Genomic DNA, 18,927 nt, shown 5'->3' with positions numbered 1-18,927 from the left:
AGTTTTATCTAACTCAGGAAATGTACTAACTGGTTTTCATTCCTTCCCAAAAGAAGAAACGTGACTAGTTTTTCATTCAAAAATACAATCCCAAGAGAGTTATTTGACTTCTGAATACAAACAAATGTTTGTGTTTGACTTACTTGTCAACAACTTCATTCAAAATTAGATTAGCAAGATTACTATCAACATTTCTAAATATCTTCAAGTCTTTCTTTTTTCGAGCAGCAGTTGTAGGAGTAGAAGGCTTGTTTGTTCGGCTATTTTTTGAAGTAGCCTTAAGACAAGACACAAAATCAGTTCACACTTCTGAAACACATTTTTAAAAGGCATACAGTTAATAAAATTGTGTGTGTCACAATTTCAGTTGTAAAAAACTTGGCACGTTAAGTAGTGCCAGACATTTTGACATAGGTGTCATGAACCAGCAGAATGTATCCACTACACTAGAGTTTCTGAACGTAGAGCTGTAATTATTTTTTCTAAAATTAAAGTTAAATACTATTTTTTAGAAAATAGGGATTAGTAAATATTCTATTTGGATTCACCTTCCATAAGAATACAGACATTCTTCCCAGCGTGTATTCAAAAAGACCATAAACCACCAATAGTTTGGAGAGTCCGAAACTTTTACTAGTCAGTCAAGACCCACCCTTGTAATGCTTTGGCAATGGTTCCCCTTGCCTCTCCCCTCACACCATGCCAGCACAGAAGTCACCATCAGATATCTAATCCGGTTTTCTGTCTCTGATCCTTTTCTTCCTGTTCTCTAATCTTTGTTTTCCTTTCTAATGGTTTCATTTGGTCTTACTGGCATAGACCTTTTACTACTATACTTCAAGTGCAGTCTATGTAACTGGCCTTCTTTAAGCTTGATCACTAGGGCTAAGAAACAAGATATATTTGTACATGCATGGTTTATGGGGAACAGGAAGAAGAAAAAAAAAAAAAGAAGGAATCTAGGGCTCTTGAATAAAATTTCCAGGTATCTTTTAGCTCTAGCGGGTAATAAGTTTTAAGATACCATTTGAGTACAAAGGAACCCCTTTTAATTCAATTAAAAACATTCTTGGCTTAAAGATAAAATATGATTTGGAGTTTTTTGTTGGGTTGGTTTTTTTTTTTTTTTTAAATTAGTGTTGGAACTAAGACCAAACCCAAAAAGTTTCAGACCAAAATTTTTTGTTTTTAAAGCATCATAAGCAATTGAACATGTGCATTTAGTATTCTCATCCTAAACTGCAATATTGCTAATGTGAGGTTAGGCTACATTTAGTAAAACTAGCGCTTGGCATGGGTTTTGTAGTAAGTGCCCAATAACTGGTGGAGTTTTCATCTCTGGCATACCTTGTGTGTTGAAGTTGCAGGATTGGCTCCCTGTCTAGATACAGAGAAAGTGGATATCCCACTATAGCTAGGGGTTCTATGATGACCAGAAAGGCCTGTGGATCCCGTTTTTGCAACAGTCTTTGAACGAGGAAGGGAGTTACTTGTGTGCGTTAATGGATCCTTCTTTTTTGGAACAGCTCCACATTCTACAAACGAAAAAGGAAAGCCGATGTTGTCATGACAGCATATTAAATGTGGCAAGATGTTAATAAAATTGTTTCTACATATCACAATCTCAGTTATAAAACTTAGCATGTTAAAAGGTTAAAAAAATTCCACCTGAAGTTAAAGTTATTCTAACTTGCTGACAGATCATTTCACTTTTTTTTTTTAAGTAGTAAAAAAAAAGCTTAATCCTTTAGGATGCCATAAAAAACACTGTTGCTTTTTGCTTAAAGTTTAACCCTTCATTTTAAAAGGTTATTTTGAAATTTATGCTAGTTAGCGGTCTTAAAAAATTTTTTTTAGCCAATATTTGATAAACAATATCCCTTTTCTACTATCTCAGGGGAATATTACAGGGAGGATACTGATCATAAGGATTCAAACATTTCAGGAGTACAAAATTGCTGTAATAACCAAAATTGCCCAGCCTTAAATTGCCAGCTCCAAAGCATCCCACTCCTTAAAATAAGTAATACCCACAGCATTGTGCTTAAGTTAACAATAATTTACTAAGCACATTCAACGTATAGTGTAGTTTAATTCTATTATTTAGCATGTCATATTTTCATTTCCTGCTAAAAATATTAAGGTAATTGAGATTTATAAAAACTTCCAACTATAAACAAGTTGGAATCTCTGAAGGGCCAAGAGTGAAGAAATTCAGAGTTTAGTTTTCTCATATAATGAACAGCTTTAAGGCAGCCTCCATGCCTACCATACTCCTAACAGCGTTACAGTCCATCTTAAAACTAGGGAGTACAAATAATGCAGTACATCAGATATTTGCTTGCTCTGGCTTTCCTCCATAAGTAAGTAAGAAGGTCTCAGTTTTTGTCACTGATACAGTCATCTGCGGCCAGTATATACAGAGATGCTAAGAGGTTTATATGGCTTGTATCTCTGGGGTCAATAAAGTACGTACACTGGGGTAGCTAGTCTGTACACGTAAATTGTACAGGGGGAAATGAGGTTCTCAGGCTCAGAATTGGTGAATGTTGGATGCCAAGATATAGCATCTATGGTTCTGTAACAAGTAACTGGACTGGAGGAGGGTTGGATTTATGGTCAGTGCACAGCATTAGTTTCCACATCAGTATATACAGTGAGGGAAGGCAAAATTGGGTTTTGTAGCCTGTAATGGAAGTGCAGATGAGGCTACGTGACACAGGATTACTAAAGAAAGACTGCTTTCTGTACAGGTAGAGAGGATAAGACATTAAAAAAAAAAAAAGTTAAGAAAGGTTGGTTGATGAACTTCATCTACAAGTTTACCAATTTTAAAATATTTTTATTTGGTTTATTTTTAACTTCAAAACTAACGTTTTGTTTAAACATGCACATTTTCAACCTCAACAAAGACCCTGAAAAATCCTAGGGTCTTTATCATAGTGGTTAGCCAAGTCTTTTGAACTGGAAATATTTAGTCCAGGCATTTATAAGTTGGAGATGTGTTAAGCTTCCAAAAAATGTCTAAACCAGAATTAAGTTGCTAAATGTGTGAACTATGGGAGGACATGCTTGCATAATTGGCAAGTTTCTTGAGCCAAAACTCTTTGGCTTAAAAAGTTCACAAACTCTGTAGGCTATGGTTACAAAGTTATAAACTCAGAGCCTTAACTTGAAAAAGTATGAACTCCTGAATTGGCACTGAAGTCTGAGTATCTGTGAACTGATAATTTTGGAGTAACCTGCTACAAATAAACTACCCAACATTCTAAAAAACCACTATACTGTACTGTGCTATATTACAGTAAGGGAAAAAAACAATCAGATTTGTTATAAGATAACTCATTTGAGGTAGATTAAAAAATAACCATTAGAAGACTTCTAAAAGTGAAGCCTATTTTCCTCCAAATTCTTCACTCAAACACCTTCCCCAATTATCAAGCTTTCCAAAAAGAAAAACTTCTCCCCAGCCAAAAGATCATATTGTCACAATTTTAAGTAGAAATATAACAAAGGCAGGAGGAGGAGGATTTGGGCAGAGGGAATGGGGCATAAAATTGGATCTATCTACTTTTGTCTCCAGAAAACCACAAGCTGCTCAGGTTCACATTTTTTATACAGTAACTTTCATGCCACCATTCAGGACATTAAGAGGTCCAAAAGTAATTTTCTGCACCTATTAATTGCACATTTCCAGCATTAAAGCAGCTAGCCAGCTTGAATAAGAAGAGCCGTGCAGTTATAGCAGCACAGGTTCTGGGATGCCAAGTATCTGCTTCAGTGCCTAGCCCATGCCACCAGTTTCACTACTATTGTTATTCAATCTGACTTGATCAAAGCTAGCCGGCTGCGGACATGCTTCTCACTGCAGTGTAGATATTCCCTGAAGTGTGACCATATCACAGATTTCAACACAAATTTGGGAGGAAGGGACTGCCTAAAACCTCAAAGAATATACAAAAAAGCAATTTATTTAGATCTCATGATTTAAGCCAATTTCCAATGAATTTTTTATTCTTGGGGTTGGCAATACTGTGATATGCATCTTTTGCAGAACAGTACTTCAGTTTCTTGTGTTTACCTCTATAAAATATCACATCCTAAACAGATACATTTTCCTGCATACTTGTGAATATTCCTAAAGTCACAAGCAGTTTTTAAAAAGAAAACTAACACAAGGCTGATTTTTGCGCTGTGGTCAAAAGTGATACTTTGCAAGCCAAAAATCTGCATGGATACACTGTCACATCATCTCTTCAGGATGATAGACTTAAAGAAGTCTCAGCATCTAGAGATGCTTTGGCAAGGTTGAATTGGTGTATAAAGAACTACAAGTTTTTATATCTAAATTTCAAGAATGAGACACCCGATAGCCTGGCTTCAATTTGGAATTTGAATCACCTGTGTAATATAGATTTCAGAGTAGCAGCCGTGTGAGTCTGTATTCGCAAAAAGAAAAAAAGGAGTACTTGTGGCACCTTAGAGACTAACAAATTTATTTGTTAATGAAGTGAGCTGTAGCTCATGAAAGCTTATGCTCAAATAAAATTTGTTAGTCTCTAAGGTGCTACAAGTACTCCTTTTCTTTTGGCTGTGTAATATATTGGCCTAGTTAACCCAATTCAGTAATTATGCCAATGATAAAGTCTCCACTCTGCTTTGTTTCTGTATATCCTGTGTTTTTGCTACTTGTTTGTACCTCATACAGCCCTAACGCTGAAAATTTAAGTTGCAACAATCAGGGTATAAAGGCCTTTTGCAGTCTGTAATATACATACATGCAGCCCATCCACCCTCAGCCTAAATAAGCAGTCAGCCAAATTTTGGTCTAAGGATTGCCAAAGAAGCAGTTGCTTTCACCACAATGAAATGGAGAACAAAGGTCCCAGATTCCAAACTCCACTGTATGAGGAAGCAGTCTGAATACGATATAAGCTTTTTATACACTCTGCCAATGAAATATGCAGTTGAATTACCAAGCTTGACAATATTAAAAATTGGAGAACAAAAAGTAGTATTGGATTAGAAAGACTATTCCAATGTTCACTTTAAATGCGTTATTCAGCTTTCCTATTAAAAAAGGTAATTCGCTCATTCCAAAAAAGAATAAACCCAACTTTTGCGCTTTTGAAAGTTGGTTAAAAGATAGTTCTTGAAAGGCTGTTTATGCTTGAAAAGTTTATTATGTCAAACCACAGGAAAAAAGTTTTAGTCAGATTTAAGATCCGTGAGTCAGCAGAGTTGCACTAGAATTGCTAACAAAATCATGACTGTGCAATCCATTTCCATTTAAAAAAGAGATCTTAATGATTGTTTACATTTATGTTTTGATCCACCCATCACACTGGTATCTGGGCACCAAATACAAGATTATCAAATCACTCAGTTATTAATTCCTTATTCACTTGGAAGAGCTTTCACTGAATAGTCACAATCAAATATTCCCATTCAGTAAATCCACACTCAGATATTTCAGCAACATCCATTTAAAATTAAAGGACAAATGCAGGAACTGCTCAATTCCCTGAACTTCTCTTTAAGTTAAAAATCTACTAAGGCCTGGTCTAGATGTAACAGTTTTGCCAGCACAGCTATGTTGATGTGAATTCCTCCCTGACTGAAGAAGCTATGCCAGCAAAAGCCCTAGTTTTGCCTATACTGGCCCCCTGCCAAAAGAGAGTCTTTTTTTTTTTTTTTTTTTAAATTGCTTACTCAGTTTGGGGAACTAGTTTAAGCTATACAGTAAAAGGTGCCTCTCCAGTAGGTGGCTTGCCAATATATCTCTATCTGTATACCTATACTGGCAAACCTTTTCAAACGTAAGCTAAAACCACAACGCCGAATACCCAAACTGTGGTATTGTATCACTAACACTGTACCAACATAGATCTGTACAGTATTTTATCCAATTGTTCTTGATGTACTCAATGTTTAAAGTCAATTTCAGCATAGTTTGAGACCCAGGAGAAAGGCAAAAAGTAAGTACATTAGGAATACTGCAATATACCAATGAATTGCTACTGAAGCATACATCACGTAACGATTCATATTAAAATAAAACTACGAAGACTTGTTAAAGACTTGTGCCTGCCCTTGCCAGAAGTTACAAAGTCACCTCTACGGCCTCCATTTTTTATTACTAAGTATATCTATCACAATGGAACAATGGGGGTAGGTTTGTTCGAATCTAGTCTAAAGACAAGAACAGGAGGTACATTAAGTAACTTATTCTCCAGAAGTAAGTTTTGTCACAAGACTACTCACTTCTACATTCTAGAGAGCTCCACAGATGCATCTATAAATGACTAGCTGCACAAATAAGAGACAAGACATCAGTGTCACAATCGTAAATAGTTTTATAAAAATCCAAGAGACCAAATTTTCAAAATGAAAAGTAGAGACATCTGAATATACATTGGGGGTATTTGGCCTGGGAGGTGAGTGTCAGAAATGGGTTCTGCCACAGAGTTTAAAGACTGAATCAGAAGAATAATTTCTTTTTGAAAAGAAAAACCTTGATGATACAGGCCCGCCAAAGAATAGCCATGAGAAATGCAGACATCTATTTAGACAGAAAATGGGCCTTGGAAGGTGTTTGGCTTTGACCCACTCTAATAGCGGCAACTGAAAAAAGCCAGATGTCCTAAAGTCAAAGCACTTTTTAATTAACATTTCACTTGTGTTCTTGTTGTGACGGAAGGGCATGTGCGAGAAGGATGCTGGCAGGATGATTAACAGACTAAAGACAGTAGGTTTACAAAGAATGCAAGACAAGACAATAAGCACCACCTTATCCTTACCAACAGAACTTGAAAAATTTACCAGACGTCTAGACAGACAGATACAAGGACAAGGGTGGTGTCCCCTCCAGCAAGGTCAAGAAGCAACAGTCTAATGAAAAGCCCAGATACCAGGAAGCAGCAACATATTTGGATACCTCTCTCTCACTCTGTCTCATTCTATATCCTATTTGGGCATACTGTATTCAGTTCAGCCTGTGGGTAGTGGAGGTCTGATAAATTTGAAGCATCCCTCTTGCTGTAGAGGGAGAAGTAACTATCTTTGTCCCTTCCTACAGCCTCCTAGTTGCTGCCAGGAGTTGGGGGGTGGGGAGGGACAGGAGAGGAAGAAGAGAAAATGCCTCCATTACTTTACCCTATCTACCCTAATCAGTTAGTCCAGGTCTTGTTACCTGGTGAGGCTTTCCATTATCTACCTCTGCCACTGCTCATATAATGTTCTGAATTACAGAAGAGAGTGACTCAGTTACCCTTCACTACTTCAGAAATTTCTTTACAAAAGACTCTGAAGAAGTGGGGAGTGTGAATCTGTACGAATAATCCACTAATCCTGAAATTTGACCATGTAGCTTTTCTCTTGACAATGTTTTTTCTTTAAGTGTAAGTATCCAGCAAGGACATAATTTACCAGCTCAAATCTGTAGCAAAACATTTCTCCATTTTCAGCAGCCTTGGGTGGAAAAATATCCATTGATTTTAATTAAACCTTGTTGTTCACAGTATGAGTTATCTGAGTAGCTGGTGAATGCGAGAGAGATGTATATAAACAGAAATAAGAGAAAGGAAGATCCAATGGCTAGGGGTACTATCCCAGGACTGGGGTGACCTGGGTTCAAGCTTCTGTTCCACCACAGACTTCCTATGTGCCACCTTAGGTAAGTCACATTCCCTGTGGCTCAGTTCCCATTTGTAAAATGGAGATATAATACTTCCATACCTCACAGGAATGTTCAGAGGATAACTACATTGAGGGTTGGGAGGCAATAATACTAGAGCAATGGATGTCATGCAAGTACCTTAGATAACAGTTTCTGAAAGTCAAAGAATGGAACAAACATTTCATTTCTATTAAAATGCCTTATTAGAATAAGAGTTTTTAGACTGTGAACTGTTATTTTTCTTCATAGAGGCTTTAAGCCCAATGTGGAAAGCCAGTGCAATTCTGCAGTCCTCCACAACTTTTAATTTATGGTAGTACCTATGATGAGAGAAAAATGTACTTGTTCTTAAAATAAGACGACCCTACTGCAGAAGAAGCAGACTCCTCCTGTTTGATTCCTGCCTTGAAGGACAGGAGAGAATTTGTACTTATGTGGGGAACCTTTGAAAAAAAGCAAGCGAGTGCTAGAATTGTTTCTTGCCAAAATTAAAGACTGCCTAGTTATTAAACCTTTTCCTGGGCTATCCACATTAGAAAAACTAGTGTAAAGAACTGAGCAAAAAAGCCACACAGAAATGGAGCACTTGAAAGAGAAAGCAGCCTATGTTTTTTCAAAGGTTGGGTTGTGTGTATGTATTTAAATTTGGAGCCATCTGGATGCAGACAACTCAAGTATGAAATGGCCCAATAAAATTATCAGTTCTTAAGCTTGATTTAGTTATGAAGCTTTGCTTAAATGTCAACTTAAAATAAAAATGCAGACTTCTAAAAAAAACCCATCATCATGCCAAGCAAAACCAAAAACTAATCTAACAGAAAAATTCCAGAAAACAATATATTTGTTTTAATTATTTTGTGTGTCTGAACATGTGTAATTAGTTTAATTGTTTCCTTGTTTGTTTTTGTATCTTATGAAGCCATAAGGGAAGAGTTCTATTGATATAAAAAAAAGTGGCCATATAGTTAGAATAGTAGTTTGGGCATTCAAAGGCAAGTGAATTGCTGAAAGCTACTTTTTTTTTTTTTTTTTTTTTTAAACTCAACTGACTAGATTTCAAGTTGACAGTCACTTTAAGGACTGATTGCATACTATTCTAAGATTGCCGAGCTCTGCGTTCTGTAGCTGAGTTTTGTTAATTCCATTGGTGTTTAACCGTATTTTACTTAATATGATTAGTCTGCACTGCTCGTGTACGAATAAATTGGGTTTATAGTTCTGATTACATCATATTGTTGGCTTTAAACATCCTTTTAATTCTTAACAGTTTATGAAATTCAGGAAACTTTTTGCTTCGTGTGTAGCACCTGAACTGGAAATACTAAATTGTCACCAAAAAGTGTATTCTTGGTACCTTCACTTGGGAGAAAAAAAAAAAAGGAGAAAAAAAACCTTCTCTAACTGAAAACTTAGTTAAAAATGGCAAATGTTACTTTAAGAGCAGAAAATATAAAATCTATTAAAAAGCACAAACTGACACTTAGGTATCGATCTGAACTCACATTAGGTTGCTTTAACTGTCCTATATTAAAAACATAAAAATCAAATAAAGGCTTTTTCCAAGAACATCTTATGCTGATTATGACTACAATAAATAACTTCTAATAGGAAATCCCAGAAATCAAGAGCTAACATTTAAACTTTAAAGTATGATCATGTTAATCTCTTTAAATACACAGCCAAAAGAAAAGTGTTTTTGGAATCCTGTCTTTTGGGCTTGTCTACACAAACATTTAGTTTATGGCAAAACTGGTGTGTGACTCTACCCTGCACTAGCCTGCTGTGGACTAACTGTCTGCTTGGATCCTGCTGACGTGCATTAACAGTTCATTAATGCACTTTGATCTAGTCCTCTTTGAAACAGAGCTAGATCAAAGCACATTAAGGTAAACTCTTTTGGATGCTAACTTTTTGAAAACCCTGAAAAAGGAACAACAAAGAAGGAGAGCTGTTTTGAGAGAGAACCAAATACTGCAATATAACAAACTGCATTAACAAAGAGCTTTATGAGGATGGAATGTATTTCTACAAAACCTTTAAAATAGAAACATACAAGTTTTGACAAATTAATATGGGGCCAGGAAATTCAGCGTATTTTCCTTGCAACGTACCAGAAACTGACAGACATCCCCTGATTAATTCGGTGCTGGTGAAACCAAACCCACCTGACTGGAGATGTCCATTGCGGCATGCCAGGTTAGTACTGTCATTATAGACCTCCATTTGCGGCTTGGGAATTTGCAAAACTGCCTGCAGCTTCTCTATGCAACAAACAAACAGAGGGGGAAAAAGGACAAAATAAACAAATAAAAAACAAAAAAATGAACCAATGAAATTAATGTATGCTGATCACATAGAAATGACAACGTCAGCTTCCATATACTTGATGTAAGGGTCAAAGATAAAAGGGATATTTCTATTTATGCTAACTACTTCGTGAACCTAAAAAAAAAAAAAAAATCTGTGTATATGAAGTACAAATCTATGAAAGCAGTTTTAAACTGGCAGTCAATTCTTGAATTAGTTAAAAGTAACCATAAAAAAAAAATCACTAAGAGGATTTTTTGCCAAAGGAACTGCACAGGATTTATTATCTTGACTCTTTTTGACAAAGTGGGATTTGTAGGAAATTCTGTTCCTGGAAGTCTTCCATTACGAGCTTGTGCTGACCATTTGCAAGCACTCTTTCACATAAGAAGTGGCTCACCCACATTTTACACTTAATGCATCTGTAATAAACAAAACTTGTTTGACAGATTTTAGTACTCAAATGAGGTAGGTGACTTCAGGATTTGAAAATAGGAATTGAAGTTTGTAGAGTTCGCTTCTTAGGAGGTTGCGTGCAATTTAAAACACACACACACACACACACACACACACACACACAGTGAAACACCCTTGTTTCTGACCAAGTCAAAAGTAACTTCATGAAACACATTCAGATGTTACTGAAAATAATTTAAGATTAAGGGGAAGGAACTTTGCCACAAAAAAAGGATGGCACAACATAACTAAGCTATTGAAAGTGAATAAAACAAATAAGTCAATATATACTACTTTGACAGGAGCCTTCCCTCAACTCCACAAGTTAAAAATATATATATATATTCTTGATAATGCATCACTAAGTCATTCCATGGTTCCCCTTTCTTCACTGCAATAGATACAAACTTTTGATCCTTGCTGTTAAGGCCCTTCACAACTTTGCCCCTCCCTACTTATCTACTTTCCCAGTTCTCCTGCTCTGTTGATATAGCCAGTCTCAATCACCCATGTTAGCTTTCCCCAGAAATACATTTGTGCTCAGTTACCATGGTGATGAGCAAATTATTAAAACCCAAATAAAATAGAAAAATGTAATTTGACTCCATCTTTATACATGCAACACCTTCCCTGAACCAATATGAAAAGCCACTAACCTTCATGTCTCTAAAAAATAAAAAAATAAAAACAAGCCACCCCTACTACAATGCCTAAAATAAACTGTCAGACAGACAATTAGGTGTAGTGCCAGAAGGGACAGCTAATTTTTAAACTTATTTTGCCTATATAATCAATTCTTATTACTGTTTCCCAACTCCTTCCAGTTGTTTGCTACCCACTTGTTCCATTTTGCCTTAAGGCCTGTCTATACTGGGAAAAAGACATGTGTCAGAACACACAATTAGAACTTTGGACACAACTTTTCCCTTTGTATGGACATAGGCAGTCATTTTTAAAAGACATATTACTGGCAGGGGGATCCACTAATTTAAAATAAGTGCATGTATATATATTCTCTACACATACACAATATATACACAGTTTAAGATTCCACATTTAACACCCCATAATAGGATACAACCCCCCCTTTTTGGGAGGGCAGGGGGTGTGTTCAAAGAGAAAGTAGCCACTTTCATTTGAGCTAATATTTAAGGTATGGTTTAAGATCCCTCTTCTCCTATGGCCCCCTCATGCCAAGCTCTCCAAAATATTAGTTGGTCTATACCAGCTGATCCCTACACTTCTACCAGACAGACAACCTGATCCTAAGCATTTTGTTGTAGCTTCCAGAATTTGAGACAAAGTTAAAGTGTTTTCATTTGGAATTAACAAAAAGTTTTCCCAACTGAAAATTGAACAGAAAAGAAATTCACAGCACTAGAGAAAGTATACTATTCTCTGCCTCTTAACAACATACATGAAATAACAGTGCAAGTACTGTACTGCAGTTCTCTTCCTTTAGAGTCAGTATAGTTATGGAATCCCTTAAAAACCATACGTTTCCACTAGATAAATGAGAGAACTCTTCTCCCTCCTGCCACTCCCTAGAAATTAATAGCTTTCCTCCTGGGAGATTTCCCCTTCCCATTTTAAAAAGTGTTCACTCCCAAACAAAAGGAGTTAAAAAGCACTTGACAGAAGAATCTCTCTGATGTATTATTCTGATAAAGCTTCTTAAAATTCAACAAAAACTGCAGTTTACTTTTTCCTTGTGACCAGCTTTCATTGTACATCAAGTTTAATTAATAAACTCTTTGCTCATCCTGTCAGATACAGTAAACTGCTTCTAATTTCTTCTCATTTTGGTAACACAGCTCTGACTCCTATGAAAGTAAAATTTATTCTCTATGTATGTATCAGCCACCCAATTTTTTCAGCTTCATAATTCTTGAAGCTCTGTTCTTGTACATTTCCTATCTATGAACAAATATATTAAGCGTAAATAAAAAAGCTGTACAGAAGAAGCAAGTAGCCAGTGCCATCACAAGACAGGGAAGCATTTGTTTCACTCGGTAGGGAATGACTAAATCACTGAACTTTTGTGCCTGAACTTGGCCAGGGTCTCTGCTAAAGGGGGTGTTGGTGGGAAGACAAGCAATCTTTCTGCAGTGAATGGAGACAACACCCCTTGCCGGTGCAGGTGCCTTCTTGATGTCACACACCACCAATATCTTGTTAGTCAGAGCTGGGATGAGTAGGATCCTACAGCATTTCCCCCTAGAGGAAGATCTGATCCATCACCTCCTAATTCAGAGACAGTTCTTGCAGTCAAAGCAGTCAGTCTCCAATTTTATCATTCCTGCAAGGTAGGGGACATCAAGCAATGTCTTATATGACACTGCCCAATTCCAAACCTACAGTTTCCCAAAACAGGAAAATCTCTCCTGTGCCTCTGCTTATGCAGAATACAATGGTCTGATTGTCAACTGAATTAGGATCATCATTTGGGATGCCAGGTTTATGAAGATCTTCAAAGCCTTCAGGTCTACTTTTCCTCCTGAATAATTGTGCATTGCCTGCCATTCCTAGACACAAAGTTCCCCGACTCCTTATCACATGTAATTTGCAGCCATGTATCCTAACCCAAAATACAATAATCTGTAAACTCAGCATCTAGCCTAACGAGATATCCTAGACAGCCATTACAGTGATAAATGCAGGTAAAAAGAGACATTCTGCACTAGCTCCAGTTTCCAAGTAGACTGAAGGTGTCACCTCTTAAATAGAGTGCCCAAAAGTAATCTAATCTCAAAACAAAGGCATGGATCACAGTTGCACAACCCACATCCAGAATAAATGGTCTCAGCCTCCTGGCCAAACATGTGAAAAAAGGCTATAACAGTCAATGCTTCTATATGATTGCTTAAACAGCAGATAGGGATGCAAAACTACCTAGAGAGACAAATGCAAACAAATGTTGGACACACTCTTAAAAGGGACAGATGTAATCGGTGTCATTATCGGTTATTTTCCTTATACTACCAACATCACTTCCATCACATCTGAATTGAGTTTCAGCCAGTGTCTGTGTCTAACTCTACCATAGACAGAGTAAAACATTTGGTAGCTCTCACTGGGTCAGACAAAAGATTTAAAAGTAGGTGTCATTTTGAAGGACTATTTTTATTTATTTATTTGTTTTTAAGAATTTGGGAAATTCTAAAAGACTACTATTCTACTATGGAAAAAACAACATAGTCCCAGATCTTACAACTGGATCTATGCAGGCAGACCCTCAGCAAGCATAGAGCTCCACTGACTTTAATGGGTCTCCTCATCGATGCAAGGGTCTGTCAGAACTGATCTAATTGCAGGAATGGGGGCCTAAGATCATAAAGTGAAGCCCTCATGACAGTTGCACATGCAACCTTATCCGAGACCCCTTGTGCATCTGCATTACAGTATACATTTGAGTTACATTATCACGTATCTCCACACTAATGTTGCCTTATTAAGTATGCAGGATGAATGACAGAAGTGACAAAAGCAAGGGTGCAACATTTTAAATTTAAAACAGAAGTGAAGAAGGGTAACAAACAGTATAACTGATGTCACCCAACGATATAATTGCTTCACATTAAAATTAATGATAGAATTAAAGTCTACACAAGTTAAACACTTTTAAAGTATTTTAGGCATGATTCTGATCTTCACGACTAAGGGACAGCTCCCCATCCAAATTTTCCCCTCAGTTACACTGGTATAACTCTGGAGAAGGTGCTCAACTACAGCGATGGGGCAGGCATAAGAACCTACATAGAATAAAGTAAAGCAATGACTTCAGTAGATTTGCATGAATATTACTTCAAAGATTTGAACTAGACTGAAATAAGAATTTATAGGACATCTGCCTCATTTGTTATTTACCACTGCCACATTCATTCACCTTTCAGCCTGCACCCAGAATGAGGCAAAGAACGTGTAATTAAAGATTACAATAAAACAAAAAAAAAGTTGCAATGTTAAGATTTCATGTACTCCCTCAATGTCATTCCCTGACTTTTGAGTGCTTAGCTTTTGCAGCCTTCATCTTCTTTTAACATCTTCTTTTACAGGAATACATTTAAGGGCACACATGGCCAATATTCAACTCAGTTTGCTAACCTATGCAAACTACCCTAACTGGGGCACGTCAGGAGCAGGTATTGCACACATAAAACGTACACCATCAATTAAGAAGAAACAGAGGTGATTTTAATTTTTTTAAAGCCTATTGTTACTTGTTATATCTAAGATGACTATAAATGAAATCAAATTTTAAAATATTTGTTTACTTTACACACCTGAATGCACAGCATACATTTAGTTTCTCTGTTTTCACTGCTCAACTACATCACTGTAGATGACGGCTCCTGCGTGGGCTTTCCCCTAGCCTCTTCAAGAGAGTATTTACTATTGACGAGCTGCTGCTGTTTTGAGGCAAGAATGTGCACCGATCCAAGCAGTAACAGGAAACAGGAGTGGATAGGGAGATAGCAGCCGGGGAGGGAATCTACTTATTCCCTCTCCAGATCCCTGCACAGAACCAGGGGTAATGGGAGGACAGGGAAAGAGACAGTCAGTCACTTTCTTCCCTGCTATAATCACTACATCAAGCCAGAGAGCAATGGGAGCCAAGAGAAGCGAGGGACATTCATGCCTCTGACTCTTCTTCAGGCTCCAAGGAGAAGTTTGGTTGTAATTTGAGGCAAGCATCCTATGCTGAAGGTGAAAGCAAGGAGGCCTGAGCAGAGAATCAGATGGGAGGGCGTCAGGCTCAAACACATTTTGCGGTGCTGCTTTCCAGAATGGTCATCTTCCACTACTGCAAAAACTCTCAGAAAAACAAATCACCAATCGAATATACTTCTTTTATCTTTTTAAACAGAATATTTAACAGCACTTTCAGGACTTTTTTTTTTTTTTTTTAATACAAAGTGAGTCATTCTCAAAATTACACAACATTTTACTGCCAATCAAAGGTGTCATTTTTATTGTTTTTGTAGAGTATTCACATCCATCACAATGAGTTTCATAACATTTATAAGAGCTCAGACTTTACCATATGTTGCTCCTGAAATGAAATGGTCTTAACTTTAGCAATTAAAGTAGAAGATGATGATCAAATGAAAGTCAGAGGTTAAAGTTTTTAAATTGTTTAATCTTATTTATAAGACTGAATGACTTCAGTTATAGTACATACCAGGAATCAGACTGTTAATGTAATGACCATATTAATAATATAGAACTGGTTTAAATTGTAGTGAGCGCTTCCTGCGGAACAAAGTACACCTATAAGTTTCATCCAGCAGAAATCCAGTACGTTAAGACAGTGTTATTCAACCAGTGGGCTGCGATCCCCAGAAAGTAATAAAAGGCAATTGGAGGGTTGAAAGGTGTTGAAAAGTTATAATTCTAAAGCAAAGCAAATAAAGTGTCCAGGATAACTCCAGGATGATCAAAACCTTCTAAGGCTGTGAAGTCAAATCTAGTTGCATTATGGCATTTGTATAGTAATTGTAAGGCGCTCATTAATTTTTTTTTTTTTTAAACTTCAAGTAAGGATCACCAACCTGAAAAGACTGAGAAACACCACACTACACTACTATGAATTAAAAAAAAAATATTTTTGCTCTTCATTTTAAATAACAAAATATTTTAAGTTAATGCATTGTCATTATGTATACCAACTTCCCAAATTATTAATAGCAACTGGTACCTAGAAGCTGCAAACGATCCTTTGCCATAGCCAAATTTGTCATCATTTTAGACTGCAGACGTCGAGCTCGTTCACACTGATCACCTTGAGAAGAAAGAATCAATATAGGAATATGTCAAGTTAATGTTTATAAGTGCTAAAATAATTCCTTCACTAAAATGGACATCTAACCTTTCCCTCTCCCCTCTGGTAAGGGAGGAGAGGGAAATAAAATTTAAACCTTAGTCAAAGATCTTAAGTTAAAGAAAACAATGCTGTACAAAACTGGCTCTGTTTGCTTCACAAAGCTTTATGTACAAAGCTGAAGACTCGAGTGTTGCAGTGCATGTCTATGACACCACAGGCCAAGCTGGTGCATGCTACCATTTAGTTTGTGAAGGTTGTATGCAACAATGAGGGAAACAAAGTGAAACAAGGTAAAGAATCAAAAAAAATGTAGAAGAGTAACCAAGAGGCAGGTATAATTTAAAGTGATTTCACTTTGGCAAAACTGATAAATTTAAACTGAATTAACTGTGTCCCTTCATATTCAAAACCTCAGTAATGGAGTTACAAACATTACTATGGCCACTTCCTTAAAATAGAGCTCTCACAGTTTAAAAGATTCTCTAACTTCTTAAAGAGAACATAGCTCTGCTGGAGGTTGATAGTGAAGGGGAGTACTGTATTGTTAACTAAAATCTGTTTTACAGGACAGGTACAGGACTATGCTTACTATAAATGATAAAATAGGAAATGTCTTCTGAGGTTGTTTCTCTCAAATAGTTGCTGCAAGGATGAGCAAGTTTAAGTTTTTAAAAAATTACTAAGTGAGCAGAAAAGCATGGGAACTCTGTTAATGATCTCTTTGATACACTTCATATGATCTGAAGAAATATTTCTGCCAATTTATCCTATAGGACTTCAAACAAAAGAACTAAGAGTCAACCAATGAAATTAAAAGGCAACAGGTTTAAAACAAAGAAAAGGAAGTACTTCTTCACACAATGCACAGTCAATCTGTGAAATCTGTTGCCATGGGATATCGTGAAGGCCAAAAGTATAACTGAGTTCAAAACAGAATTAGATATCCTCCATGAATTTAAATCCTTCAATGTCTATTAGCCAAGATCATTATGGATGCAACGGCATGCTCTGGTGTCCCTAGACCTCCAACTGCCAGAAGACAGGATTGGACCTCTTGAAATTACTCTGTTCTGTTCATTCCCTCTGAAGGATCTGTCATTGGCCACTGTCAGAGACAGTATACTGAGCTAGATGGACCATTGATCTGACCCATTAGGGCTGTTCTTATGTTCATTCACCATATCTGAGAACTGACGCAGGTTTTTCTAGATAGTATGGCTTTACCTGAAAAATATATTTTTAAGTCTCTCAAACATAATACCACCTACCCCTCTACAAACTGTTGATTTATATTCACAGTGTAAAACTCTATAGCAATGAAAACACAAACAAATCCGCAGACCTCAACTTAAATGGATCAAGTTGGAATTTATGCTACAGGAATGCCCATTTATTAACTTTAAGAACATTTTGGTATTAAGTTTTAAATGGACATTTTCATGAGCCAAAACTGCTTTGGCTTTTGAACAATCTTAATAAATTTATTTCATAAAGCAAGACAAGAAAGATTAACATAGGAAAGATTTGCAAATACAATGATGTAAAACATTAAGGCATTAGAAAGCTAGAACAGAAATATTTGAGCAGCGGGTTAATCTTAAAACCCAAGTGGCAGTTGTTTTTATATATATGCTTTTTCTATACGAAGAAAATAAATGGAGATAATTACTTATCTGTGTACATACACTGGAGAGAATGTCTGCTGCATTAGGAAATATTCTTCGTGTGCTTTTCCACTATACTGTTCAAACCAACCACTTACTTGAAGAATGAAATATGGTGCTTAACTCTCCCATTTTCCTGAGAAAAATGCCAGGAAGTGATATTCATCACTAAGGTATAAACTTTACACACAAAAAATTGTCTTACCTTGACCAATAACTAAGACGGCTATTCCTTTCTCCAGTTCTTCAATTCCTTTCTTATACCATTCAACAGCTTGTTCCTTTTGTCCTGCTTAAAATGGAAATTGGCCCCTTACTTTCTGTAGAAAATTATAATTAAAGGAATGTTTCTACAAGATATGCAAGATGGGTAATGTGCAGAGTTTAATTACAAATGCGGGGAAAAACTACACATTTGAGCAAAGTACTGTTGTATAAACATCTTAAAGGGACAATTTCAAAGACAGAGTTAACAATAGTTTTAGGTGCTAACCCTGCCTTTTTAGCACTAGTCTCAATCACTTTTGCTTGTTTTCATACATTTTTCCTCCTAATATTTGAAAGCTCCAGAAGGAGAAAATGGACTAACCATGCATATTCACAGGAGAAACTGGGGGACTGTGACACAGAATGCTGTCAAGTCACAAAGCAATCGCACTGGAAAACCCCTCTTTCCCAATCTTCCATTTACATATAATGTTCATAGGGTAACTACCATTAATAGGTATAAACATTCAGAAAGAAAAAAAGTGACAAAATCAACACACTAAAGTGATGGACAAAGCATAAAGACACTTGCGTCCCAAATTATATTGTAGTGAACCTACAGGGCATGGCATTTTTAAAAATTGGCTTCAAAGCAGCCACTTTCTGCATAGCCCCCCCTTGAACCAATGAAAAACAGTAAATTAGTACACCAGGCTCTCTTTTCTAACAACCCAGGTTCAAGTCAAGAAAAAATGAGCACAATGAACAACCTCTTTGGTTACTCTGTCATA

At 36.6% G+C, this 18,927-nt stretch overlaps 1 protein-coding gene across 9 annotated transcripts in view; it reads right to left on the bottom strand.

Moving 5' to 3' along the window:
- Window positions 1-18,927, bottom strand: part of SPAST (spastin) — a 74,570-nt gene that overhangs the window by 50,664 nt on the left and 4,979 nt on the right. For 4 of the 9 annotated variants that reach the window (XM_043512285.1, XM_043512287.1, XM_043512286.1 and 1 more), the window contains exons 2-6: window positions 18,135-18,221; window positions 16,140-16,223; window positions 9,790-9,939; window positions 1,348-1,535; window positions 144-277 (exon numbers count right to left, since the gene is read on the bottom strand). In XM_043512285.1, coding sequence (XP_043368220.1) covers window positions 144-277; window positions 1,348-1,535; window positions 9,790-9,939; window positions 16,140-16,223; window positions 18,135-18,221 — 643 coding nt within the window. The remainder of the gene's footprint in view (window positions 1-143; window positions 278-1,347; window positions 1,536-9,789; window positions 9,940-16,139; window positions 16,224-18,134; window positions 18,222-18,927) is intronic. The other 5 variants (XM_038396257.2, XM_038396258.2, XM_038396259.2 and 2 more) reach the window with 5 other exon arrangements.

Source organism: Dermochelys coriacea, chromosome 3 (genome assembly GCF_009764565.3).
Source record: "Dermochelys coriacea isolate rDerCor1 chromosome 3, rDerCor1.pri.v4, whole genome shotgun sequence".
NCBI lineage: Eukaryota > Metazoa > Chordata > Testudines > Dermochelyidae > Dermochelys > Dermochelys coriacea.
Note: the sequence above shows the minus strand (reverse complement) of the source record. Positions and strands in the feature narration are given on the sequence as shown.